Source organism: Anoplopoma fimbria, chromosome 16 (assembly GCF_027596085.1).
Source record: "Anoplopoma fimbria isolate UVic2021 breed Golden Eagle Sablefish chromosome 16, Afim_UVic_2022, whole genome shotgun sequence".
NCBI classification, from domain to species: Eukaryota; Metazoa; Chordata; class Actinopteri; order Perciformes; family Anoplopomatidae; genus Anoplopoma; species Anoplopoma fimbria.
In genome coordinates this window covers 6,254,638-6,281,576 of record NC_072464.1, presented here as the reverse complement: position 1 = coordinate 6,281,576, position 26,939 = coordinate 6,254,638, and the positions used below count along the sequence as shown (strand labels likewise).

The following is a 26,939-nucleotide window of genomic DNA, read 5'->3' as shown; positions in this document are numbered from 1 at the left end:
GCAGCCCTCCACCAGTCGGGGCTTTATGGCAGAGTGGCCCGACGGAAGCCTCTCCTCAGTGCAGGACATATGAAAGCCCGCATAGAGTTTGCCAAAAAACACATGGAGGACTCCCAAACTATGAGAAATAAGATTCTCTGGTCTGATGAGACCAAGATTGAACTTTTTGGCGTTAATTCTAAGCGGTATGTGTGGAGAAAACCAGGCACTGCTCATCACCTGCCCAATACAATCCCAACAGTGAAACATGGTGGTGGCAGCATCATGCTATGGGGGTGTTTTTCAGCTGCAGGGACAGGACGACTGGTTGCAATTGAAGGAAAGATGAATGCGGCCAAGTACAGAGATATCCTGGAAGAAAACCTCCTCCAGAGTGCTCAGGACCTCAGACTGGGCCGAAGGTTCACCTTCCAACAAGACAATGACCCGAAGCACACAGCTAAAATAACAAAGGAGTGGCTTCGGAACAAGTCTGTGACCATTCTTGACTGGCCCAGCCAGAGCCCTGACCTAAACCCAATTGAGCATCTCTGGAGAGACCTGAAAATGGCTGTCCACCAACGTTCACCATCCAACCTGACAGAACTGGAGACGATCTGCAAGGAAGAATGGCAGAGGATCCCCAAATCCAGGTGTGAGAAACTTGTTGCATCATTCCCAAGAAGACTCATGGCTGTACTAGCTCAAAAGGGTGCTTCTACTCAATACTGAGCAAAGGGTCTGAATACTTATGACCATGTGATATTTCAGTTTTTCTTTTTTAATAAATTTGCAAAAAATTCTACATTTCTGTTTTTTTCTGTCAAGATGGGTTGCTGAGTGTACATTAATGCGAAAAAAAATGAACTTTTTCGATTTTAGCAAATGGCTGCAATGAAACAAAGGATGAAAAATTTAAAGGGGTCTGAATACTTTCCGTACCCACTGTATATAATAGTGTATGTACTGGTAATAATACAACTTGTTACAATCACATTCACACTTATGGAGGGCTGAGAAAAGATCTGGAAATAAGTTACCATTTCAAGTGGAAACAAAACAAAACAATAATTTTCTTGAAGATATTTATTTGCCATCAAAATGCTAGCAGAAAATAAATTGCACAGCCACACTTTCAATTCAAAAACACCAGACAATGGACACTTTTTCGTAAATTCTCCAGCTACTGAATAATTTAAATGGACAACAGATAAACGGCTCACCACTAGGTCCAGACCAAATTCTTGGCTCATGTTTGGGCAATAAGCAGTCAACAAAATCTTTAGTATAGATGACTACCACAAGTCTATGCAGGCTAGATATAGGCCTGCAAAATGTATTTTCATAGTAGTTGTAACAAATCAGGAGTAATTTGACGATGTCGTTTATAAATTAGTTTTTTTGTGAGTGTAAAAGTACTTTCTAAAATAAAAAAAACAGAGATCACTAAAAATACCAGGTGGAAATTTGGAGTTATGTCTAAAAGACATACTCACTCCCTCAGTAACTATGGTCATTTCTCATGTGCTTTGCTTGGATGCCGTTTCCCTTCTAATGAACCGACTGCTTCAGTAGAGCCGCTAAAACTCCAGTTGTATTTGGCTTCTTCCAGCTGTGAATATGTACAGTATATGTAAAGTGTGTAACCCTTCCTAAATATGCAATGACTCATCTGAATTACTGCAGCAAAACTCACTTGCTTTTTTATTTATATCCCCTAATATAAAATACTACATAAAACTTTCAATGCAAGTATTTACACTAAAATACAAAAGGATATATTTGGCTCAGATAAACTAAGAAACCAACTCTCTCCCAAAAATGTATCAACATTTAAAAATTAAAGAAATAATCTTGTTTTTGATAGACATAAATATCAACATGTTCTGAAGAATTACATTCTATTTAAGTACAAATAACGGGAAATGCTTAATAGTAAATTGCCTCATTATTCAGAACAATGGATTTCTGCTTGTCAACTCCAATAAGCTGCAATACACTGGTTGGAAATTGGAACGCTAATGCTAAAATTATCCGGGATATTAAAGCATGTTTAAAAGTCTTATTTGCAATTCTGTGTCTGATCTGTACAAGATCTTTTTTTTTTTTTTATATATTATGGAGGATATCTGTAAGTGTGACTAGATGCACTTAACAACTCAAAGTGGAATATTACCATATGTGCCTGTAAGCGTACAGCCTTTGGCATACAGTACCAAAGATGTTCAGTATCTGAGATGGGTGTAGTGCTGCATTTGGAAAACCCAAACGCAAAGGAATATGCAACCCTACTAACATATACCAGGCCTACTTTTGGCCTTGCAGTCGCTGAGGAGCTGCTCTTAAAACTGCAAACAGGAGTTGTACAGCTCTACCCGCTAGCTGAGTTTCTTTAGCCCAGGCAGAGTGAGCTCATACCTTAAAAAGAGAGAGAGAGATGAAAGAAATCATGCAAATTTACTTGAATCAAAGAAGCCATATGTTTATCTACATTCAATTCTAAAAATTGTTACTATTGGCTAGAAAATATTCACAATAACGGTTTGAAGTATTGGTACTTCAATAAGAAATATTTCAGCAAAATATTCACCCATATCATTGAAAAGTACAAAACTGGGCCCATACCATTCTGTGATGCCTTTGACTAGATCCAACTGTGAAAGATCTATCATCACCTGTGGACCGGAGCACAACATGAAAATGTAGTCAGTTATCCAGACTGAGAAGCAAACTGCAAAATTGTTGTTTTTGAAATAAAATGTATAATTGAAATGAAGACATTTACACTGAACACTGAACCATAATTTGGAAGAGGCAAGTTAGAAAGAACATTTCTGGTCATCTATTTTATAAGTCTGTTCTTAATTGTTTTCCCGCTTGTGTTTATGATTTAACAAGTGAAAAGTTCTACTGAAAATTCAATAGCATGCAGCATTTTAACTGCCCATAACCCTTGAAATCTTGTGTCAGGAATGAAAGGACGTATTCAAATCACAAGTAGCGTTACCCACCATGCCAATGTCCTTTCTCTCCCGTGAGTGGAACATTTTGCCATTTTTCACTGCCACATCCAACTTCCTGGTTTGTGCTTCTTGAAGTGACGCATCAAATTCAAACCTGTGATGTAAGACGGTTGGCAGAAAGAAACACGTTACAGACACTTTCTCAACCTCTGAGCCTTAACCATACAGTTACTACTTCAACTTTGTAATAAGAAATAACATAAGAAAAAAAAAATTCACACAGATGCTTGACGTAGGATGAATTAAGTAGGCTTACTTGTGATCAAAGACAGGATTGACTGTCCTCTTCTTGACATGTGTCCTCTTGCGGTGTATCCAGGATTGGTCGGGGAGAAAATACAGGCGGACATAAGAGTCCGTGCCATTGTCACTGAAGCGGAATAAGTTCCTGCAGGCAACAGGTACACACAACAGGTTACCATAGCTGGTAAGCCATGTTCATTTGAAGAGAAAATAATTTGTTTGTTCACTTACAGCAATTAGGTCTTTTGTTATGTTGGATTCAGTGACAGCATTTAAACCAAGGAAATACTGACTATCATAAGTATTTTCATCATAATACTTGCGTGTGATGTTCCACTGAGGACTGAAAAATAAATTATGCTAATCTGATTTCCCTACGAGCACAGACACACATATATGTTCAGATGTGTTCAGAGCTGAGCTGAGCAAATGGGTATATTCCTAGTCAGTATTGTTGCTGCGGGGTTACACTAGTGAGGCTGGATTTTTCTGCTGTACCTGCAGGAGTTAACCAGGACGATGAGTTTGTTCCTCAGGGTGGCATAGCGAACAGTCAGCTGGATCTCCCCAAAAGAACCCTGATGTCTCCTAATGTACCTGTGGGGATAGTAAATATTTTTATAACACTCGTATTATGAGTTCATTACATCTGTAAAAAGGTTAGAGGTCAACGCACTAAACATCTGTAAAAGACATGTAGAAAATAAATAAATAAATAAAGCCTCACTCTGGATACGAGGCCCCCTCTGAAAGGTCGAAACGGGATGAAGCGATGGAGTTCTCCGACAGCATGCTGCGGGAGTCATACCGACGCATGTTCGACGGGGAAGGATGTGACTGCCAGGTTTCATCAGAGCCATTCTGGTTATCCGCTACCCAGGACGCAGATGAGGTGTGGGCGACGGGGATGGTGTTGGGAGAAAGAGCTGGAGAGGAGGACGTATTGGCGGAGGGAGTGGATACAGGGGCGTTGCCTCCTTGGTTAGTCTGCGGTCTTTGTTGTTTGTCTTGTGGAGGAGGTTTGAGAATAATCTTGGGTGGAGGCTTTTCCAAAGCAAGAATCTATTGAGAGATTTAGTGCATGGCTAATGTTAGTGACACAATATAAAAACATCAGTGTAAAAGAGCACACTTCCAAGTTCTTATAATCTAAGTGTTGGGTGAAGCAGCTGAATGTTATTGTAGTGTATGAGAGTCATCTTTGTACTCAATGTGTGATGTGTTTGATTCGTCTATGTGTAATGAGAGTTTGCACACACTGAATGTGTGTGTGTGTGTGTGTGTGTGTGTGCTTGCAAACATTGTGTACCCACCCTGAGAGTGGCTTTCAGTTTGATCTGGCTGTTCACTCCGGAGCACTCCAGCTGGAAGCGCTGGTCTAGGGTCATGTCGGAGGCGTTTAGGAGGCGACTTAGGGACAAGTTGAGAAGACCAAGCTGATTCTTCTTCTCGCTCCCTTTGACCTGGACCACAAGAACACAATTAAAAACGTTATCTACGCAGCCAATGGTAGAGGTTTTAGACCTCCTAAGAATCTGACTGACTAAAAAAGGTCTAGTTAAACGACATAGGTGTTCCAGCTTTTAGGTTTTATTGTGATGAAATTACAAGGTGGCTGTCTTTTGACACACACAGGTTCATAGGGTTTAATACAAATTACTGTCTTGGGGTTCGACCACTGCCCATCCTCGTACATATTGCAGCATTTGTAATCAAAATAGAAAAATGTGGGGAAAACCCTCTGTATGGTTTGTGCACCGTTAAATGACAAACCTGAACCGTGAGCTGCTGTGTTTTGACATTATGCACAAAGAAGGTGAAGCCCTGCTCCCACACCGGGTCTTTGGATGCATACACAACCTGTGGAAAGAGAACACAGTGAGGGATATCAACTACAGCTGAATGGTTTCAATGCAAACAGACATGGCAATTTGAAATTAACTTTTAAGTGTAATAGTTACGCATCCGCCTTCTTGTAGAATACATCAAAAACAAGTATAAACATAAAGACATTTGAGATGTTGTATTAATTTAAGGACCTAAAGAGAAAATAGTGCATTGATGTGATAAAGCGCCGTACCTTGCTTTTCTTTACATCTTTATCAATAGAAAGTTCCACAAAGGAGTTCGGGCAGGCAGTTCTCTTTTTAGTGAGCTGAAAAAAATGTAAATCAGTGCATTAGTTATACGTTTTTGTCAAAATGGTTTCGTACACGTTGAGGCAATAACACTGACACTGAAAACCTCACGCCAATGAGGAATATTTGTTAAAGACTGTACTGATGGGCTGGGTGGCCATTATCAACAATTTATTTTCGACTACTTGATACATCAACTGCTTTCAGTGTTTGTTTCCCATATCAGTCTGCTTCTGCTTAGTGCAATAGGCCACAAGCAACAAGCTAGCAAGCTAACATGTGGAGTAAAACTCTGTATTCACTTATTACAATAGGAAACGAGCCAACAAGCTAACATGCTAACATTGGGAGTCTGTCTACAGGCAGCCTGTTGCCTTCAATGTTAGGTAGGTTATGCATTCCACTCCCTAATACATTGCAGACACACCATACCATCTGGGACACGTAAAACAGATGTTTACCCTGGAAAAAGTACTGAGAAGTAAACTTTTATGATCACTTGAGAAGAATGTGAATGCTACTGGTGGAAGCCACAGCTAGCATGCAAGTATGAGCATGCAAGTATGAGCATGACAACATTCATAGGGAGAAGAAAAATGCTGAGGTTGATGCAGACACATTTGAGGCACCAACAATAACCTTCAATAAACTCAACATGTTGGCTGAGATTGTCTACTTTAAAAATACATTTGCTAATTAAATGTTCCAACCTAGACTGTTGAAATGATTCAGGGGAAAAAAACCATTCTTAAGAAAAGGCCATCTTTGCAGTTTTCTCCAACTATATTTCCTACGACACAATGTAGCTCAGAATAATGTAATCTTGAATTGAGAATTTAGTTTTGCCTCCTACACTTCACTTCACTGTATTTTCACACAATGACCAGCAGAGGGCATTCAGAGGCAATATAATGACAGTTCAAGTTAGGAGAGCCTGTATTGAGGAAGACTTGTTTAACTGTGTCAAAAAGTGTCCTTAAATAATTCTTAGAATTTGATAATGCTTACCTCAATTACTAGACTGATGGGGGATAAAAACATGGCAACAAGTTTAAGTGGTTTAAAAGTTTGTCCGAGAAATTGTAATGTAATCTGTGAAATCAATGGCATATATTGAGATTGTCCTACTTAGAAATAGAATATATTAGAAATATTAAAATCCTTTAAAAATATCAGCATATATATGCATGAAAAAGAGGGAAAATGAGTACAGTTTTAGTCATTGTTTAATTTGATCACCAAAGTCCTCGCCTCAAAAATGTTTACTTAGTCATCAACACTTCATGTTTCTCTATGCTGGGAAACTCACCCAGAACAAGCCTCAGGTTAAAAGGAGGAAATCAAAGCAACATGAACACCAGCTGGTAATAACGCACCCCCATGGCATGACAGGCATGCACCGGACAAACGGGAAATACCAGCTACGCACAGGGACACGGAGGCTTTCATCAAGATACAAAAAGGACAATCAAACTGTAAGGCAGGGAGGTGAATGACACGCTAGATTACTGCATGATTTAACCTCTAAAGAATGAAAAGTGGCTTTTAATAAGAGGCCAAAAGAAACCTTAAAAAGGGACAGTTCACCCCAACATCAAATTTCCATATTTTTCTTCTCACCTGTAGTGCTATTTATCAATCTAGATTGTTTTGGTCTGAGTTGCTGATGGAAATACAAGTGCCTCTCTCACCCTATGGGGAATGTCCAGCTATAAAACCTTTGTAAGAACATTCTGTTAGAAAAAGGGGTTGGGCCTCTGCATACCAAACATCCCTGGATTATTATCCATATGCCAATCAAGTACAAGCTAATGGTTTAAGACAGTATGGGTCGCCTGTTAATGATTAGGCCTGGTGTTAGAGAATGAATGAAATAAAAATTGCCACGATTTCAAATCTAAATTTATCAGTAATGCAATTATAACCAGTAGTGGACTGGTGAAAAAGTTAAATTGGCATTCATATTGATTACGTTTATATGTAACGCTGTGTTATTCTTATGTTCTTATGACAGAGGGAAAATAAACAAGATTTAAAATAAAGTTTTAGTGTGTTATATAAATACAGATATTTGATGTATGTCATAATTGTACAAGTATGATGTGTATTTTTTATGTCTTTGGTACCGTGCTGACTAGTTGTAACAGCGTTAATCCTCCAATTAAAGGGCAAAAATGACCTACTGCACTTAAGTTGTGAATATTCATAAAGAAACTTCAGATAATCAAACTACAACATAGGGGTTCCCGACAGCTTACCCGAGCTTCATTTGAGTGCTTCCCGTGTTTCTGATGCTCGGTGATCTCGCTGTGGTCTTTCTGGAGACAGAACACAAGCACACACATCAGCACATCCGTCTATACATTTTGCATCATCTACTCTCAACAAAATCAACAACAACAACAACAGTCCCAATTAGAAGTCACTTACTGGTAGGTTTGAGGCATTGTCCAGATAGACTGCAAGCATAGCACAGGCAAAGCCATCTGTAGACTGGAAGAGAGCAAAACATGTATTACACGACTGACCTACCGCTGGTCCTTTAAGATTGACAAGTAGAATAACAAGAAATATAATATAAATGTTTATCTAAATTTGGATGGGACAAATGTAAGCAACAATTAGGCTACCTCTCTCAGCAGGCTGGGGTCGGTCTTGAGGGAAAACCACTGGAGCTTGAGACGGACCTCTCCATTCTGGACGCCATCCAGAGGAAACCACTACAGCAAGGAAGGACATTTATCAACATGACAATCATATAAAAGACTGCATTTAAATGGATATAAATGGTGAAAATGCTTAGAAATGCATCAGTGTTAAAAATGTTTCCTTCCATTCTTAAAAACGCTGCTGCTGCAAATTCTCGAGATATTTCATAAGGAGTTTAAAACAGTCCTGTAATGCTGGTAATCATTTTGCAAGTACTATTTGTTTTACCCATTGTAAAGACAATAATGTACTTGTTTGGCACAAAGTACATTATTCTGTGTATCCACAATATTAATTTAAAGCTCACCTGATCAATTTCTATATCCTTCTTCACTTTTCCCAAATCAAGGTGATACCTAAGGGGATAATAAAAAAACAAACATGATTTTGAAAGCAACTGTATTGTAAATTTCAATCAAGCAACTATATTCAGTGTTTAGTGCCATTTATGCCAGGTTAAAAATAAAATTCTTTAAAGAGTTTCTATAATTGAGAAACTCAGTTTACAGTAAAGTGAATACAACACGTGCGACTCAAACTGCACTAATTTCGAAAGTTTCTTACGATCCAAGAAAGTCGTCTTTATCCGTGTCCTCGTCGAAGAGTTCTAACTCCAACTCTTGACCCGGGGCTTCATGGACCACAAACTGCACACAGATAAAGGAAAAGGTGGATGGAAAGTCGGTGTTTGGATCCTCATCCCCCTTCAGAATACCTAATTACATTTCTACCACTTTTAGAGAAAGGCTGCAGCAGACCACACATAGACAGGGGGCATTAGATAATAACCTGGAAGTGCAAACATTTGTGATTTGCGTGTGATACAAAATTGGAGGAAATTGTCACATGCTGGAGACAACCTCAGCTTCCAAACTATGGACCTCATGCGAGAACATTTTTGTTTTCTCATCTCAACTGTCTCTTCCTTTTGTTTGTTAGGCAGGCTCGTACGAGTGAGCCACATCAGATAGGGCAAACGGTCCTAACTTCAGTAGACTGTGTAAATGACCAGCATAAAGATGATGAATAAATGAGCATGCGTTCATGAGAGTTGAAAATTAGCCTCCATATCACCATATAATGCAACATGTCCTGACCCACATGTCCTACACTGAAGTCCTGCCTTCAGAGATCCTTAAAAGGAAAGGCTATCGTTTTTTAACAGCAGAAATATAAAAACAAGTGCTGTTAATGCTGTGTCACATGAGGGTCGTACTGTCACTGAAATAAATAAGAAATTGTTACATATGAAAAACGTCTCGCCATAGCAAGGCGGTCCACGACGGCAACAGTAGAAGGTTAAACTATTTAAAAATGTTAATATTGATATTGTAGCTTTATACAATAGCGTCAATAGCCAATTTAGTTTAATTGTGATATTGTTGCAGCGTCAAACGGGAGAACGTCAACATAATTATGAAGGGTAATTTATAAAAGGGCTTTTAAGCTTTAAGAAAGCTTCAAAGTTATTAAAATATATATTTGAATAATAGCAGATTAATTGCACATGACTCCTACGGCCGGTCTGGACCACTTCGAAATATTGTTTTCGTACCTAAGAGAACATTCTTAGGAAAATTGGTGACTGCAGAAAGTTCTCCTAAATCACTGGTACAAGCCACTTTTCGCCCAACGATTTGCCAACAGCAATTTGAGTACCTCTTTGATGTTTACTAGGTTTACATACCAGGATACGCCCAGGATTACAGTGCATTTTTAGGCTTATCTAGGTGCTTTAAAATAATTTAAAGGCACAAAAGAGTTAAATAAAAAATGAATTAATAAGTTAAATTAACATGACTGAAGTTGTCACATGATTCCCGTTACTCTACCTCATACACTTCGTTCCACTTGGGGTGCAAATTTTCTTTGACCGTCTTGCTTTTGAAGTTTCGGTTTCCCACTCTGAGCGTTACATAGGGGTCTGATTTGCCCTTCACTAAACCCATCATGTATGTGTCCTTCGCCAACAGGTCTCTGGCCTCCAGCAGGTGGACCCTCACCACACCCTGAGGAGCAGACAGGGAGAGATTCAAACTCACAATACTGTCTCACATAAACGGGAAAAAAAACACAAAATCATCAGCTATATATTAAAAACACAAAAAGAGAAACCTGCAATTGTCATAAAAGCATCCAAATTGTAATTTATCCTAAATTGTCCAATGGTTCAGTATTCAATGAAAAAGCAGGTGACTTCACATGATCAGATGAAGATTAACATGTAAAATGGAAAGTATTATCTTACATACTCGAGGTAGTGGGAACCTCAGAAGGTCCACTTTGACCTGGTCTATGAGGGGCACACACATGCGGTTGGGCAACACCATGAGTGACGCAATGACGTCCATGATGGCCTCCTCAGACAGCGAGCTGGAAGGGGACAGATGAGACGAGAGAGCTTACTAAACTAAACAGCAAAAAAGTCAGTGTGAACAATAGAACTCCGAATAAGAAAAAGGATGGGCATCATGAGAGTCGGGGTGGAATCTAACCTGAAGGCAGGGCTGTCCAGGAGGTTGGTCATGCCTGTCCAGTTGATTTGTAAGGTCTGGAATAAAGAAATATTAAGAGTTTTAAACTTGGCTTATCGCACTTAGTTTAGCCTATAACATTAAGGTCATGAAAATGTCACTCACGGGGCGGCGCATGAAAAAAATTGTGACTCCTCCCACCAGTGGTGCTTGGCCAATGAGAGGCTCCAGAATGACCCTCAGCATCCCTTTGAGCTAAAAGAGTCGAGAGAGTTTTTACAAGACTAGTAAACACATGAGATAATGATGGTAAAGATTACACAAGTAATGCAGTGGATGCAGTAAAAAAATGAGACGCCCACTTTAAGTCCCTTGACGCCGGCTGTGATCGGCGGCTTCACTTCGGCGTCGATGTCCACGTCACCCTCATAACTGCAAAGTGAACAAGTGCTGGTGAGATAAAAATGACTGCGAGGGGAAAAAATGTAGACGCCCACTAGCCCAGGGACCAAAAACACATTCAACACCACATGATAAGCTCTGACGTGAGGAATGTGTCCGACCCACCATATATCCAGGTCCAGAATCACCTCCCTGTGATCCACTTCATGCGTGTATGCTTTCATTCCGGTGATCCTGAGAGGCTGGAATAAAGGGAATCACATTTAAAAGGAACCTGTGGTCATTGATTTTCAGGTGGATTTATAAATGGCTTTAATGATGGATTGAGTGTCAAACAAAGGAGTAGTGGGGGGACAAATGCAAACTCACGATGTGTCCAAAGTGGACCTTGGTGAAAGTGAACATCTTGAGCGCCGGGCTGGAGAGCCTGATGGCCGGCTGGATGTTTTGCTTGAGGAGCTTCTCCATGAACATCCCAAAGAAAGGCCAGGCCTGCTCCAACACCTGAACATACAAAGCAAAATGTATTCCACACCTTAACTAAACAGCAAATACAATTTCACTAGCACTTTGAAATAGAGGGCCCACTTAAAAGGCACTATGACTCAAACTGTTTAAAAGCATGCATTGCAGTTTGAATAAATATGGAACATATGCGGTTGGATTTTGGTGCAGTTATTATGGCATTCAGCTCATTTATTTCATCAGCAAAGTAATTATGTGTTCAACACACCAACTAAAAGCACCAATTTGATTTAGCAGGTTCCAGGAATTATAATAAAGTTAAAAAGACAATTTATTTTGATACTGTACCTTGTTAACCCAGTCAACTTTCTCAACCTCAGGAAAGTGGACCTTTGAAAAAACAAAAAAATGTAGTGAAGTTAGAAGTGGATTTGTTAATATAAGTTAGTAGCATGCATGCATCATCCATCATGCCAATTTCAAGATGGCTTTAGAGTAAAATAAGTCGACATAAGATCAGTCAAAAAAAACGTTCCGAACATTCGAGAAACATTCCGCACATTTTTCCCCATTTCACAGTATTCCTTAGTAAAAAGAAAGGAAAAAAAGGTGGACATGGGCAAGCACAGTTGTATTTGTTATTTAGGGCTTACCAATGCTCCCTTCAGCATCAAAACTGTGGACTGTAACAGAGGTTTGGAATCATGTTCTGGTACAGAGCATCTGAGCATCTATCCAAATGTATTATCAGTGAGTGCTACCTAAGATGCTACTGCGGGAAAAGCTTACCCAAAACTCAAAGTATAGACCTAAAAAAAAGGGCGTAAAATAGGATGCATTCATCTAACAGTTTGAGATAAGTATTTAATGCGGAAATTTGCTTATTTTGAAAAGGAATTCTGCTTTGTATGGGTTTAAAACCAGCTGTGTTTTAGGATTTAAACCACAGCACTATAAAAGGATGTCATAGTCATCTCTGTCATTGTCTCACACATACACAAACACACACAAGCAAAGAGAGAGTGGGCTGCAAGACATTAACTTAAAAAGTGAACTACAGATCACATTCCTCTGACATTAGAAGAACCCCTGTCACTGTCTGTCCCTCCTCAGTTCCCATGAGTCACTGTTAAAGTGGGTGTGGTGCAACCAAACACGAAGAGACGAAACCTCCAATCACTCATAGCTGGCTTAACCCAATTGTGAGTATCCAGTATCCAGCCCCAGTCTGGCATGTCATGCAAATAAAGTGCAGTGTAGTCAAGGCAACGGAGAGCGTACACGTCCTGCAGTGTGGGGCTTGTTTCAGGATGTTTCACATGACTTTGCAAGTGTTTGCCCTGCAAAAAAAAAAAAAAAAAAAAAAAAGGCAGTGACTCCAAAAAAAACTGCAGAAACAGGATTGACATCTAAAGGTTGGACCTTTCTGCACTGACTGGGGAGTTCAATCTATTTGCTGGCTATGGTTGCTGTAGTGCCCTTAAGCAAGGCAGCTCACACCTAGATCTCCAGAAAAACAGTAAAAAATTTTTTTTAAAAAAAGGCTGTCATGGACTGTTGTATGTTGGGACAAAACTTACCCACGATGCCATTTGCAAGGCACTTTGCAGCTCCTTGTTCACCACGTGGGTCTCATTGTCCACAAAGTCGATGGCGGTTCCGATCCGGGCCTCTTTCCACTGGCGGTTTTTCTTCCACCAGGTGGCCATCACCATGCAGAGCAGCACCCAGCTGATACTGAGGCCCAGGTATCCGGTCAGGTACACGGGGTAGAAGACGAGGACGGCTCTGCCGAAGTACACCAGGAACTCCATCAGGATGCGGTTGACGGCGGAGGAGTTGAGCTTCTCCGTGCTGTCGTGGATCGACAGGCCGTCCCCGAGCCCGGCTCCCTCCCGAGGGATCGTCAGTCCAGCGGCGGACGCCATCGGGTCTGACCCCGGTTCCCCACCCTCCCCTCCCCACCCCCGAGAACGCTCACTGTCTGGACGGGTTGATGTATTGGCGTATTGTTCGGCTCACTTTAGCACAGCTTTCTGGAGGAGAGAGAAACGGGGACGCCAATCCAGCGTACGATCCATAGGTGCCGTGATAGGGCGAGGAGTGACGGTCCCGAAAACTTCCGTGTTTGAAACTTCCAAAAAAGCAGGTAGACACACCTGCGCCTATGGGTGGGGAACGCGCGCAACAATAACAAAAAAAGAAAAAAAAATCCACCCCAAAAACAAAAGGCAACCTGTTATAATAGGAGCGTACTTTTTGTTTTTACTTTATTTTTTGTTTTGTCTTTATTTTATTCATATATAAATATACAGTACCAGTCAACAGTTTGGACACACCTTCTCATTCAATGGTTTTTCTTAATTTAAAAAAAAAAAAAAATTCTACATTGTAGATTAATATTGAAGACATCCAAACTATGAAGGAACACATATGGAATTATGTGGTAAACAAACAAATGCTCAACAAACCAGAATATGTTTTATATTTTAGATTCTTCAAAGTAGTTGTGTCCAAACTTTTGACTGGTACTGTATATATATATAATTTTTATTTTTTATTTATTTTTTATCTTCTACAGCTTTTTTATATTTGTATAATGTATTTGTGCTCTTCATATTTTTTATTTATTTATGGACGAAGCAGTTTTTTATAGGAATGTATTACCGTAAATGTGTTTGTGACTGCGCAAGTTTTTATTAAAACTCAACGTCACGTCGCTACTAGAGCAGCAGAGGTGTTTCTGTTTGTATGCAAAGCAACTCCCAGTGTCTCGGCATCAGGAGAAAATACTGCTCAGGGGAAATGTATCTGCACTGATGAAATCACACCAGCAGAGGGAGCCGGAGAGTTCAACAGATAACCTCATTTTAATAAAGCTGTTGACAACAGGTCTGTGATTTCCAGACCTTCTTTGTTGTACTGTCTCACAAGCATTAATGTGCACGTGTATGCTTTGTTAAAGGATTCAAGGATTTTTTTGTTGTTGTCATTATGCAACACAGGGATGCACAAATAAATTCAGTTGTAGCCCATTTGTAACACAAGATTATTTGCAAAATAAGGAAAAGGTACTTAATTTAACTTTCACACTCTAAAAAGGCAAATTAACTTTTAAACGTTGACTTGTATGTCTAGGCCTGAGAAGGAAACATCTCAATGCAGGGACTTATCTTGATAGAGGTGATAACTTCGTTGCAAAGTAGAGCATTATAAGGATTTTTTTGTTATTGCAAATTTATTTTCGAAATTCCATTGTTTTGTTATTTTCTAATATGCCTTCTGGATCTTCATTTTAGAGAAATAGAGCATGTGTTTATAGATGACTTTATTACAAGAAAAGCCACTTATTGCCCTGAAGTGGTTAAAACAAGTGATAAATCAAACATTGGTGTCTGTGTTAGAAATATAACCTTTATTGTATAGAATGGGAATAAATTACTTTGAGAGGTAAACTGAGGGGTTTATGAGGGGATGTGGAAACAGTTAAATCGTTATCTAACATTGGGTGATGTTTGAAATCTTCTTTAAATGTATATATATATATATATATGTATATATTATATGCATATATATGTAATGGTACAATGGGCAAGATTTGACAAATTCCGCCTTTAAAAGATATGTTTGTTGATGTTTGATAAAAATGACTTAAACAAAAGGTGAAACATTCTCTTTTTACTATGTATGCTGCTATTATTGACAAAAAATGGATACAAATATATAGAGATGGAGCATTAACTGTGCATTAAATATACAGAAAGCACTCAACACATTAGTGTGCTTGAATTACCTTTTATTTGTGCAGGCCAGTTTACTGGAACAGCAGTTTACTTTCAATTTTCCTTTCACAACCAAAAGTGAAGGTTGACCTGATCTACACATGCATGCCAGACAAGCTTTTAACATCCCATCATTTCCTGGAGCAGAGCAGGTGCTTTCCATTATCCTCCCACGGGCCAAAAACAGTGTGAAATGTTGAATGAAATTGCAAAACATAACAAACAAAGCAAAAATATATTTGGAGAACCCATTCATCTTCTTTTCCCTCTTTGATTTCCTCTTGCATAATTATTCTGTGTTAAAATAGATTATTTCAAGGCACTATATGGATCTGACAGTTAATACCTCCATAACTGACCCTAGTGATCATAACAGGTTGCTTGTAAACAAATACATCACATTATTGCACTAATTGGAAGCTTTAACCAAATATCTCAAGAAAAACAATATGAATCAGCTAGTAAACAGTTATTCCATGTTGTAAGGCAGTGTCAAATGTAAGGCTTTTTTTTTTTTTAACTTCAGTGCATGGCTGTTTCACTTGAATGTAATCAGATATTCAGGATAAGCCTGGCTGTCGTGGAAGATGACGTACATGGCGGGTCCTGCCATGTTGTCCACCACGCTGTCGTACTTCTGAACGGAGATGGGGCCCTTGGCCGGCGGTATGATCATATTTCTCTGCCCGGTGGTAAAATCCCCTGTCAGCACTCGACAGAGATACATGCACTTTTCCCCCTTTGGATTGGGCTTGGAGTAGGTGTCCTGGGCTGAGTAGTTAGCGTTGACAGCAAAGTATGTGCCGTTGCCGTAACAAGCAGCTGAAAAACACAGAAAGATATTGAGTTAATCTGCAATGTTACTTGTTTTTATTGTCTCTTGTTTTTGGTGTTTTCAAGGTAGATATTTAGAAAAATCTGCCCACAATAACAATACAACTGTAGAGTCTTGAGCATCTATTGGAGTAAGACCCAGGCACAGTAAACTGATTTAAAATTATATGCTTCATTGTAATGTAAAAACTACTAATCAACGATAAAAAGGAATGAGATGGGTCATTGTCTTCCAGTTTTCAATACAGTTTGAGGAAGCCTCTACCAAGAAAATGTCCCATATTTTTGACTTAAAACTCCTCACCGTTCTTTCCTGCGTAGCTCCTGTTGAAGCCGTGCTCGTTGATGTAGGCCATAGTGTTGTGGTCGGTACCATGGAAGAGGCGTTTCTCGTTGTTTTGATGATTGTTCCTCTGCTCCATGTCGCGCTTCTTGATCTGTAAGCTCTTCCACAGTACAGGGTTCTGGATCCTCTCAATCTAAGGAGAAGGGAATAATGTTTTTTTAATACATTTAATTTGATTGATCAAAAAAGACAAGACAAGTAAAATGTGGCAGACAAAACCATTATTTATTTAATAGGAGTGCATGTTAGATGCAGTTTACCTTAATAATGGTTTGTTGTTTGCAGGTGGCCTGGAACAGATTGAGGACTTCCGTGTACTCTGCTATCCCAGCCTTGATGGCTACGGCCAGACTCGTGGTGTTGGCTGGCATCTTATCCCAGTGTCCAGGCGTTTCTTCATCTAGCAGCATAATAAACAATTTCATTTTTATTATGCCTGTGGTCAACCATGAATACATTTTTTATTACAATTTTAGCACAAAACATTCTGAGAAAGCTGTCCCAAAAAAAAAGAAAAGAATGCTGAGAATTATTTTAGAGACTTAACTGACTTAAATCCAGATCAAATGCACTTTAATAATGTTCTGGCTTCATAATGTTGAAGCCAGAACATTTTGTAGCAACAATAAACATGTTTCTACTTATCAGAAGTCACGTGTAAGATACCTTTTAGTTTGTCAATGCGATTGATCTGAAGGATGCATCCCTGTTTATCAGTGGCTGGTCCCTTTGGCATGGTGACAGTGTAGTCTTGACCCAGGACTGTAACTTTCACGCTTGCTTGCTTATTTTCCAAAGCTTCCTCAAGCCTATAGTTGGTCATCAAATCAAAACTCTGAAACTGAAGCCCCTGCTTCTGGTATTGCCAGTCTGCCACTATGCCCGCCTTCTCCGCTCTCTTCTTCAGCTCATCCTTATCTCTCGCCAACTTCAGCATCTCATGGATCTCGTTGCTGGCTTTGAGAACGTCCTTGCTGAGCCCCTCGATGGTCAACGAGGCCTGGGCGTTCTTGCTCTCGGTCTTTATCTCCACGTCCATGGTCTTCTGGATGGCAACGATGCGCTGGTGGTCCGCGTCAGAGAAACTGAGGATGGAGTTGTCATTGATGCAGATGTTGTTTTGTTCTTGGGTTATCATGTTCTTTAGCCGCAGTATGGCTACGTCCACTCTAGCCTGCGACTCGCCGCAGATGTGGAAGGAAGCAGGGTCTGCTTTCAGAGCCTCGATGACAAAATCCCCTACTTTCTGTGGCTTGTCACCACTTGTTCCACCACTAAATAATGCTGAGAGAAAAAAAATTAATTAACATTACATTTAAAAGAAATCATGGATGAAAGAATATGAGCACATAAAATTATTCTCCTCACATGCACTTACATTTAATTTTGGAGCCGATGTTTACCCAGAACCCGCCTATATTATTGGGGTCAGGGGCTTCCCTTTGGTGCATACTGTTGTAGAAGTCTTTCAGCATGGGAGGCTGGAAAATAACTATCCGAATTGTCTTCAGGGGGCCGGGAGTGTTTTGGCCCAACACATCAATCACTGCATCCAACATGGCGTCGGCCACTGTCTGCGCCTTTACATTGCCTTGACCTAAAGTGGTACAGCATGAATTGCAGACTTTTGCTTCAAGTGTGCACAAGTGTGCAGCGGGAGAAGCTGTAATTTCTGAGTTTTATACATGTACACAAACACAAATCTTACCTGTGCCGATGGCAGGAAATGAAACAGAAGTGTATGAGTTGGTCACACACATCTGAAGTGCGTCTGTCACAGCCTTCTTGATTTTTGCTGGATCCGTCTGTCCAATTAGGTGGAGGATCTTCTTACACTTGAGGTTGCCTGGCTGGGTTATTATAATGCCTTGGTTGGGCTGGGCACCTAAAGGTGTTGACAGTGGATTTGACTGACTCTGCACCTTGACAACCATGTCACGTGTGTATAAAAGCAAATCTCCCTTATGGAACAATCTTGAGTTATGAATAAAGAATTGGCTTAATGATTGACTCTTTATCCATGTCATTACGGTACCAAGCAAGATAAATGTTATACTGTGTTTGTTGTCAAATTTGGTGTAAATGTTTCCTTACCAAGGGTTGTGCATTCTGCTTCAACAGCCTGGCCAGCTGCATCCATAATTGCCTTGGATACTCCTAGAGGAGAGGAATATTCAAACAAACATCATACACAAAATCAATATATATAAAAATTTGAGGATCTGACTGTGTTAGATTCATAAGTCAATTATGTTGCCTTGAAGTGAAAAGTAGTATCAATGACATGCATATATTTACATTAAAATCTAAAATACACTTATTTTGCATTACTGAAACATTCCAGTTTTGGCTAACATTTACCTGACTTAAGAGAGAATTTTTCATTGGAGGAGTTGACAATGACATCAGAGGTCTCCTTGGTTATGTCTCCTGTGACCACCTGCACGGCCACATTTCCCATTTTGGTCTCATGCATTACTGAGCTCGAGACGACTTTAGAGAAGGGACCTTGAGGAACACAAATAAATTAATTAACAGCACTGCAAAAGCCCAATAAATAGTCAAGCCCTTTGTTACAAGGAAATAGCTATAATAGTTTTTGTCTGTACATATAATATTTCAGTTATTGTGGATTTTTTTACTGTTTTTTATTGCTTATTTATAATACTTGTTTTTATTTCATTTTATTTTTATCTTGTCTTTCTTTTACTATGTCTCTTGTGTGCACTTTACCCTATGCTGCTGTAATCCTGAAAATGTCCCCGCTGCGGGACTAATAAAGGATTATCTTATCTTATCTTATCTTAAAAAAACTATTTAGTATTGTGAAAATTAACATTTAGATCATCGACAAAATGATTGCATAATTTTATCGTTACTGAACAATTTAAGTCATTCATATCTTATAAAGTATTTTTCTGTTTCACCTTTACTTATATCATTACAAAATAAAAATAAAAATTTGTTGGGTGTATAAATACACTATTTAAAGGGACTCACTTCATAATGACGTTTATTAAGAGAGCTGTTTTTTATCCCTACACATTTTAAAAATACAGCAAAACATTGTTATTGCTCATTAAAATGTCAAAACAGTGTTGCCTACCTTGACTTTGTGGGGGACTCGTGGAGACTGAGGCGTCTGGGAACTTCTTTGCGAATACATCACTGAAATTCTGGAGAGTGAATCACAAAGATACTAAAATATCACAACAAAACGGAAGAAATACAGCTTAAACTGACTGCCTGTTCGTTAACAGTGCTGTGGCTGGGATTTGTTTACTGGTAGATATTGCTGATTTTTCAACCTTCAGGATTCAAATTAGAAACTACTTTCTTTTCTGTTAAATTTCAGTTGAGCACTTAGGGCATGAAATTACTAAAGCTTATTTTCTTTCCTTACCTGGATAGTCTGTGCATCTTGTGGGTAAAGGATGATCACCACCTTCTTCAAGTGTTTAGGTTGTTTGTTAGTGCTAAACGCCAAGATTTCATCTAACATCAGTGATGCCGCAAGGTCTTTTGGGAAACCCAGGTTTCCAGTGCCGATGGCGGGGAAGGATATGGAGGTCAGACCACTGTCCTCTGCCTTGGCCAAGCAATCCTTGAAAATGCCACTCAAGAGCTGGAAGGCAAAGCATACATCCCATCAATATCGAGGCTGCTGTTGTTCCCATTTACCAGTCCCTGCAACTATATATTACTTCAGACAGCAGACCATTAGTGAAAGTGATATGTCTTGAGATACACAAATTAGCAACATATTCAAAAATGTAAGAGGTAAAAAAAAAAGTGTAGAGGTATATTCCTCAGTTTTTAGACCTTTCATCAAATTTAGCGAGAGACTATACATTCAAACAAATATGTACACCATGTTACCTTATCTGCTGTGCCTTGTCCTTTGTCCCAATGAGGCGCAACTGCATGAAAGACTTGTTTGCTCTTCATATTGCAGCCATCAGTAACAATGATCTCGCCCAAATTTCCACTAGCATGATTTGCGTTTACCAACTGCTGAAGTTTGGATCCAGCCACACTCAAGATGGCGTGTGAAACTGCCCCTCTTTTCAGATCAAGATCTTCAGCCACAGAATTGACAGTCACGTCCGTCTAAAACAGAGTGTGAACAGAGCGTAATCATTGCCATGTTTTTTGCATTTGTATGATAATATAACAGTCCAGAATAAGTGATGTAAGAATCTGTCAGGAAAGAATCAGTATAAGACCACAATCCATCATTGGGATACACTAGATCTACAGCACAGGTTTAATTGTTACTGCTACATACTGTAGTAGTATGTATAAATAACAAAAAATGAAAATTACCGTTGCGTTTTCGATATTTCCTTTGGTGAGAGTGACGGCCAAGCCCTCTTTGGTCTGCACTTGACCCAGGCAGTTAGGGTCAGATGCACCAGGTGTCACAAGGGGAGACTTGGTGGTCTTGAGAAGGGGGGTTTGTGGAGATGGACTGACGCCATGATTTCCCAAACTGTTGGGTGTCTGAAGCTGAGGCTTTTGTGCTTGTTTTTGGGCCAAGTCGTCCTGTCCACCACTAGTCTCATCAACCAGCTTGACCAGGCAGCCGGTTTCACTCTCGAGCGAGGCAACATATAGAGCTGCTTTATCTTTGAATAACTTCTTCACTCCAGGCTTGGAGATTTTAAAATTGTCAAAGCACACAGAAGAGACCAGGTTTTCAACCAAGGCCTTGCACTCTGTGACATCAACTCTGGAACCACTAAGACCGACGGCCTCCTTTCTGTAAGACACCACCACCTTGTCTCCCACTGGCTCCAACCAAGATGTGTCTTGTTTTTCAATGTATTCAACTATGGTGTTGGGCTTGACCACAACGGTTTCTTCAATTTGAGCATTCTGCGTTAAGAAGTCATCAAGTTCATCGCTTACTGTTTTGACACTGTCCTTGTGACCAGACACCACGACTTGTTGGCCAGTGGTGTCGATTCGAAATCTCCTGCATGACTTATTGTCGGCATTCTCTAACTGACTGAGCAGGTCCTGCCACTCTGGCTTCGCCAGGACATTGCTGTCTTCAACGTCAATGTTTTGTGATACTAGCAGCCTCTTCAGATGGTCTTCAGCATCATTCAGATCTCTGTCGGAAGTAGCAAGGAGCTGCACCCTGTTAGCATTGATCTCAAATGCTGCATTTATTCCAGCCGATGTGAGGAGAGCATTTGTCAGCTCCTCTTGTTGTCCACCCTTCAACAAGTCAAGCACGTTATTATCTATTTCTAAATTCTGCCGTTTGAGTGCTAACATTGCATCATATATGACTTTACTTGCTGCGAAAATCTCCTCCCTAAAGCCAGTTACTATCAAAAAGTCTTTCCTATATGATAGTTGCAGTTCTGGGTACACCTGTAGCAGCTTGTCCTGAAGACCGTCTTGACTTAGGATGTGGTGAATAGATGGCAATATTTTGATCTCTTCGGTCACGCTCAATTTCGCCCTCTGCATCCTTCTGGCAATCTTGTCAACGACTTCTTTAAGAGTTGGCTCTAGTCTGTCAACATCAGCCACAGGACCGGCCACTGATAAGACACCTCTGGCTTTATCCGGCACTACAACCACGTGTTTATTCAGTAGCATCTCTCTGATCTTCTCCTCAGCCTCCTCCCATGCCTCAGACTCTGGCCTGAGCTTCAGGGATTTGAATTTTGACAGAGCTTGTACAAAGGCTGACTTCACAGTATCTCTCCACTTTTTTACAATGACTTTGGCATCTTTTTCCTGTAGTAGTGAAGATAGGGGGCTCAAGCACACAGCGGATTGGTCGAGGTTCACGCTGCAGAAGTCTTCTGCCATTTGACGTTGAATGGTCTCTGCAGCTGATTGATTGTCATTTAGGTATCTCCAGACAGCATCGTCAACGGACTCAGAGACAGCAGCAGGGAGTTTTAACAAGGGCCTATCTTTGCCATAGAGGGCTGTTCCCAAAGACTTATATAAAGGATAAACTTTGATCTCTTCCTTCTTGATGTGATGCTTCTTTTTTATGATTTTCTGAACAGCTATGGGGAAATAAAAACAATCAAGTATTAAATCGTCACACTCTCTAGAATTCATATACAAAAAGTCGTCAATCTCTGATGACAGTAATATTTAATGAATACTGTAAATGCATTTACCTTTATGGTCTTCAAAGGTGATGATCATAGTCTTTTCCGTTGCATCAAACACAACATTTTTCACATCCCCTCCTGCATTCTCAAAATAAAGGCGGAGGAGATCTTCACTAAAATGTATGTCTTCAACTACAATTTGGTCCGTGACTTCAAGAGGCCGGACTGATAGTCCCTTCTTTGTGAATGTCCTGTTTTGGGGGCATCTTGTCACGAAATCAGTGTTTTCTGTGAGATAGTGATACAAAGTGAAGGTAGTTAGGCAATACCACAAACAATAAACAGCTTTCTGAACTTTCTTACTGGGAATCCCTACTGGAAGCGAGACGAAAGCTGAGTGGACAGCGCCTCGCTCAACGGCCTTTACCAGGCTGACTGACAGCAGACTTTTACTGAACCAAAACAGTTATCATGTAGATTCCAAAGTAAGAAATCAACAGTGTTCGCAGGCCCATGTATTGATTCATTCATTTTAATTCCCCGCCTACCGAAGCGAGAGAGGGGAATCTGCCTGTAGTGGAACAGGCGAGCTCACAGACAGACTGGGAGACTTTATCAATCAACGCAGATACAGTTAATACATTCAAAACATTCTGTTTCTCTAAAGTGAGAAAGAAATGCGTTAAAAAATGCCTGGGTTCTCCATCTGTGTGGATTGATGAATTTAATAAAGAGGAATAGTATCTGTTCAGTGTGATGCGTGAGGGGCAAATGTCAAAAATGCCTCTAAAAATGCTTTCAGTGGGATTTGCCGATAGAAAACAAACATCAGCATTGGAGTTGTTCAGGCAACTGCAAAAAGTGATTGATAGAAAAAAAGTTCAGTTTCCAGAGAGAAACATATGTGAGGATTTAGGAGCCAGTGTTAGGTACACAATGGGCTTTTCTATGAGATTGGTGGAAAGTTATTGTTGGGCTGCATGCATGGATATTTGGATTATGTAATATCCATTGGCAGGCAAGTAGAATGTTTGTGTTATTTATAAATGTTTCTATATCTAACTATTACCTGAGGTATGCTGGAGATTATCCAGGTGCATCCTTGATTGTTGGTAAAAGCCTAAATTTAGCTTTTTGGAACTATATCCACACACACACACACACACACACACAAAAAAAAAAGTAAATGAGTACCTTTTCCACTCTCGAAAGCCACCACAGCAGAGGAGATGTCAGGAATGACTTCCAGAGTGAAGCTTTGGGTGGTAGATGGAGAGTCAGAATCCTTTAAAACGTTCTCCACCAGCATCTCCAAAAACTCCTGGTTTGAAGTCTCTGGAATATTTCCTAAAACAGAAGAAGTGGAGCACACCTCTTCGTCTGCTGTCTCATCTTCTCCACCTTTCGCCTCTGTCTGAACCTCGACGACAGGTGTATGGTCATCGGAACTCGATTGCTTGTTGATCACAGCAGCATCCGCTGTTAGTGAGACATGAAGGGTTTAGTTACTGAACACGCGTTTATTAATGAAGTGAAATCATTTAACACTAAAAAACAGCCAACCATAAAGGAGATCTCTATTTGTGTTTATAACAAGTGCTTCCCTGCAGTTGTTATAATCATGTATAAATATTCTTTAATTTATCCGTCTTTTTTGCTTATTTTCAAAAATTTAAAGGAAAGGCTTTAGTGTAAGATTCATTTTACAGCCCCTGTTGCTACCCTCTTGGAACGGATGCCTGATATAGACTGTATATAAGAGTGGTATTTTTAGTCGACCGACACAGTTACAATGAACTTTGATGAACTGAAAACACACTGTGAAAGGGTTAAAGTTGCAAGACGAAAAAACACTCCCAGATCTGACAACACAATCTCGCGAGAGGGTTAGGCCTCATCCACGTTGTCGAAATCAGCTAAATATTCAAACATGGCACTGAAAATCTACGCATTCTGAACTCTAACTAACTCAAACAACTATCAAAATCACTCCTCGCCGGTTATCTTCCAGAAACAAGTCACGTGACACAATAACAAACAGAAAGCAAGAGGAAAGTAAAATGTTTTACTACCCTGTAGGGTTCTTTCCAGTTACCAGAGGTTATTAGTCTCCATATAACAGAAACTTTTTCCAGGAGACACTATAAAGTGATGCACACGGCTAGGAAATGCTTCTTGTTGCCATTGCTTGTAACTTATGAAGTTATTAAAGGCAGCTATCTGTCAGTGGCGGTGGAAATCACCTAGATTAACATAACATGCGATCACATGATTTAGAAATGATTGCAGAAATCTGCTTTGTACCTAATGAAAGAATTTTGCTCATTATCATATTATTTATTATTTATTTACTATTACTATTACCTGTACCATTAAGCATTTTAGCTTTACTTCCACCCTGAAGCCCTTTTGCTTTCTCGCTCTGCAGGTTTCCATGAATCGTTGTGGTACCTGGACCGTAGTCGTGCCTCCTGCTGTGAGCCGACTGACACCCACTGCTACTTCGATTATTATTATTAGTCACATTACTATCCCTATTTTCATAATTATAATTCTACTGTAATAATTGCTGCTGTTATTATAAGTAGTCTTATTATATGAATCATTTATGTCATATACATTGAATGTGTTGTATCTGTTATGTTGTTCATTCTGTACACATGACATCTATTGCATTCTGTCCATCCTGGGAGAAGGATCCCTCCTCTGTCGTTCTCCCATAGGTTTCTTCCATTTTTTCTCCCTGTTATTAGTAGACTATATTAACAAAACAGGTATTTTTAAAAAGTTTTTCCTTGAAACTTTGAATTTAAGGGAAGGACAGAGGATATCAAATGATGAACAGTTTGTATAAATTTTTTTCTGAGGCAAATTTTAATTTGTGATTCTGGGCTATACAAAATAAACTGAATTGAATTGAATTGAATTTATACCCAGCAATCACCATTTGTGTGCATCACTTTTTTGTGTCGCCTTGAAACAGCTTCTTGCAGCACATTTTTACATTACATTACATTACAGTCATTTAGCAGACGCTTTTATCCAAAGCGACTTACAATAAGTGTATTCAACATAGGTATTCAAGAGAACTACTAGTCACCAGGAGTCATAAGTGCATCTCCTTTCTTAAACAAGCATCTAAGAGCAGAAACCAGAGCAAAAGTACAGTGCAGAAGCAAACTAATACGAATACAATAAGTGCAGCAAACTAATACAAATACAATAATACAATACAACAATGTTTATATTATAATATATAAATTATATATATATATATATATATATACACTGTTTATATAAATTCCCTCAAAGTGTTCCTGAGACATCGCTTTTACAAGAATGGGACGGATGGATAACCTGAGATCATAATGCTTTAATCGGAGGCATAAAAACCACAGTTAGGGAGTTAGTCAAGTAGGACGGTAGTTTGTTTTGACGAGTACTTACATTTCTTGTTGAGTTCATCCGATGGAGCTTCCTATAGAGTGGTAAAATACATATATAAATATATTTTAATCACCTTTTTTATTAATCACTTTGACATCCCATATAACCAGTTTCGCATGACACAATGCCCTAAATGTGAGCTGCTTTGAAAAGGAATCCAGTCAAATGATCAGATTTTTTTTTGTCACATGACTACCAGTGAGATGGATCTGTAGGCCTACAGCTAGCTGTTTCTATCATCTTCTACAGCTAACCTCACACTGATAAGCTCTACATTCCCATTAGAGTCAGAGAAAGGGTTAATGATACCCGGTTAATGAAGAATTGTTGAATATATTTTATGAAATGCAGGAATTGGATATCGTAGGCGTGACTGAGGTGAATGATTAATTTCCTCATTATATCTGACACCACAAGAAAGTACCTAGGTCTCAAAAGCTATCCCCTTTTGAATTTCTCAAAGATCACACATATTTTGTATCCACTTACCTGCTCTGTCGACACATCTGTAGGTAAGTAGGTAACTGTCATATTCAACACGCCTTTATCCAAACGGATCTGATGTGTCTCTTTCTGCAAAACATTTTGCTGGTCTTTGACGGGAGAAAAACAAAACACACATTTAAACACTCTCATTATAGAAGTCGATTGATGAGAATCAGAGTTACTTTAACTTTTTAAGTAAGTTAAGCCACGGTCTAGTTTACCGGAGGGGGGCCAAACTCACCCTGCTCTCGGCGGAAGCGCAGCACCGCTGTCCCGCTGCCGTTTACATACTCGACCTCGCAGTCTCCGCCGTTGGACTTCTTACTCTGAAAGTATTTCACTAACTTGTTTTTTAGTCTCGGTATGTTGTCCGCTTCGAGTTCGAGGCGAAGAGCATACGAATACGCGTCCGCCATTGCCGCTGCCTCAACACCGTCTGCCCTACTTTACTTTCACTTTTGATTCTTAGGAAATGAAGCGGAGGTTTTGTTTTTGTTTTTTTTTCGACGTCGTTGTCGAGTG

General features: G+C 39.7%; 2 protein-coding genes across 2 annotated transcripts; both read right to left on the bottom strand.

Moving 5' to 3' along the window:
• Positions 1–1,082: 1,082 nt before the first annotated feature.
• On the bottom strand, positions 1,083–13,735 carry esyt3 (extended synaptotagmin-like protein 3). Its single transcript, XM_054615208.1, has 23 exons — positions 13,014–13,735; positions 11,782–11,823; positions 11,338–11,472; positions 11,134–11,210; positions 10,929–10,998; positions 10,732–10,821; positions 10,588–10,643; positions 10,345–10,465; positions 9,925–10,101; positions 8,657–8,739; positions 8,400–8,448; positions 8,014–8,103; positions 7,814–7,876; positions 7,642–7,701; positions 5,326–5,400; positions 5,019–5,105; positions 4,559–4,708; positions 3,973–4,307; positions 3,744–3,842; positions 3,259–3,390; positions 2,991–3,096; positions 2,605–2,654; positions 1,083–2,397 (listed from the first exon to the last, which is right to left on the bottom strand). The coding sequence occupies exons 1-23, from the start codon at positions 13,359–13,361 to the stop codon at positions 2,358–2,360; spliced, it is 2,535 nt and encodes an 844-aa protein (XP_054471183.1). The 5' UTR covers positions 13,362–13,735; the 3' UTR covers positions 1,083–2,357.
• A 1,074-nt stretch (positions 13,736–14,809) lies between these two features.
• On the bottom strand, positions 14,810–26,833 carry LOC129104162 (protein mono-ADP-ribosyltransferase PARP14-like). Its single transcript, XM_054614706.1, has 17 exons — positions 26,659–26,833; positions 26,421–26,524; positions 25,932–25,962; positions 23,679–23,963; positions 22,551–22,772; positions 20,722–22,433; positions 20,275–20,505; positions 19,799–20,020; positions 19,502–19,571; positions 18,757–18,903; positions 18,490–18,552; positions 18,104–18,280; positions 17,774–17,992; positions 17,062–17,679; positions 16,656–16,795; positions 16,354–16,528; positions 14,810–16,037 (listed from the first exon to the last, which is right to left on the bottom strand). The coding sequence occupies exons 1-17, from the start codon at positions 26,831–26,833 to the stop codon at positions 15,754–15,756; spliced, it is 4,875 nt and encodes a 1,624-aa protein (XP_054470681.1). The 3' UTR covers positions 14,810–15,753.
• Positions 26,834–26,939: the final 106 nt, after the last annotated feature.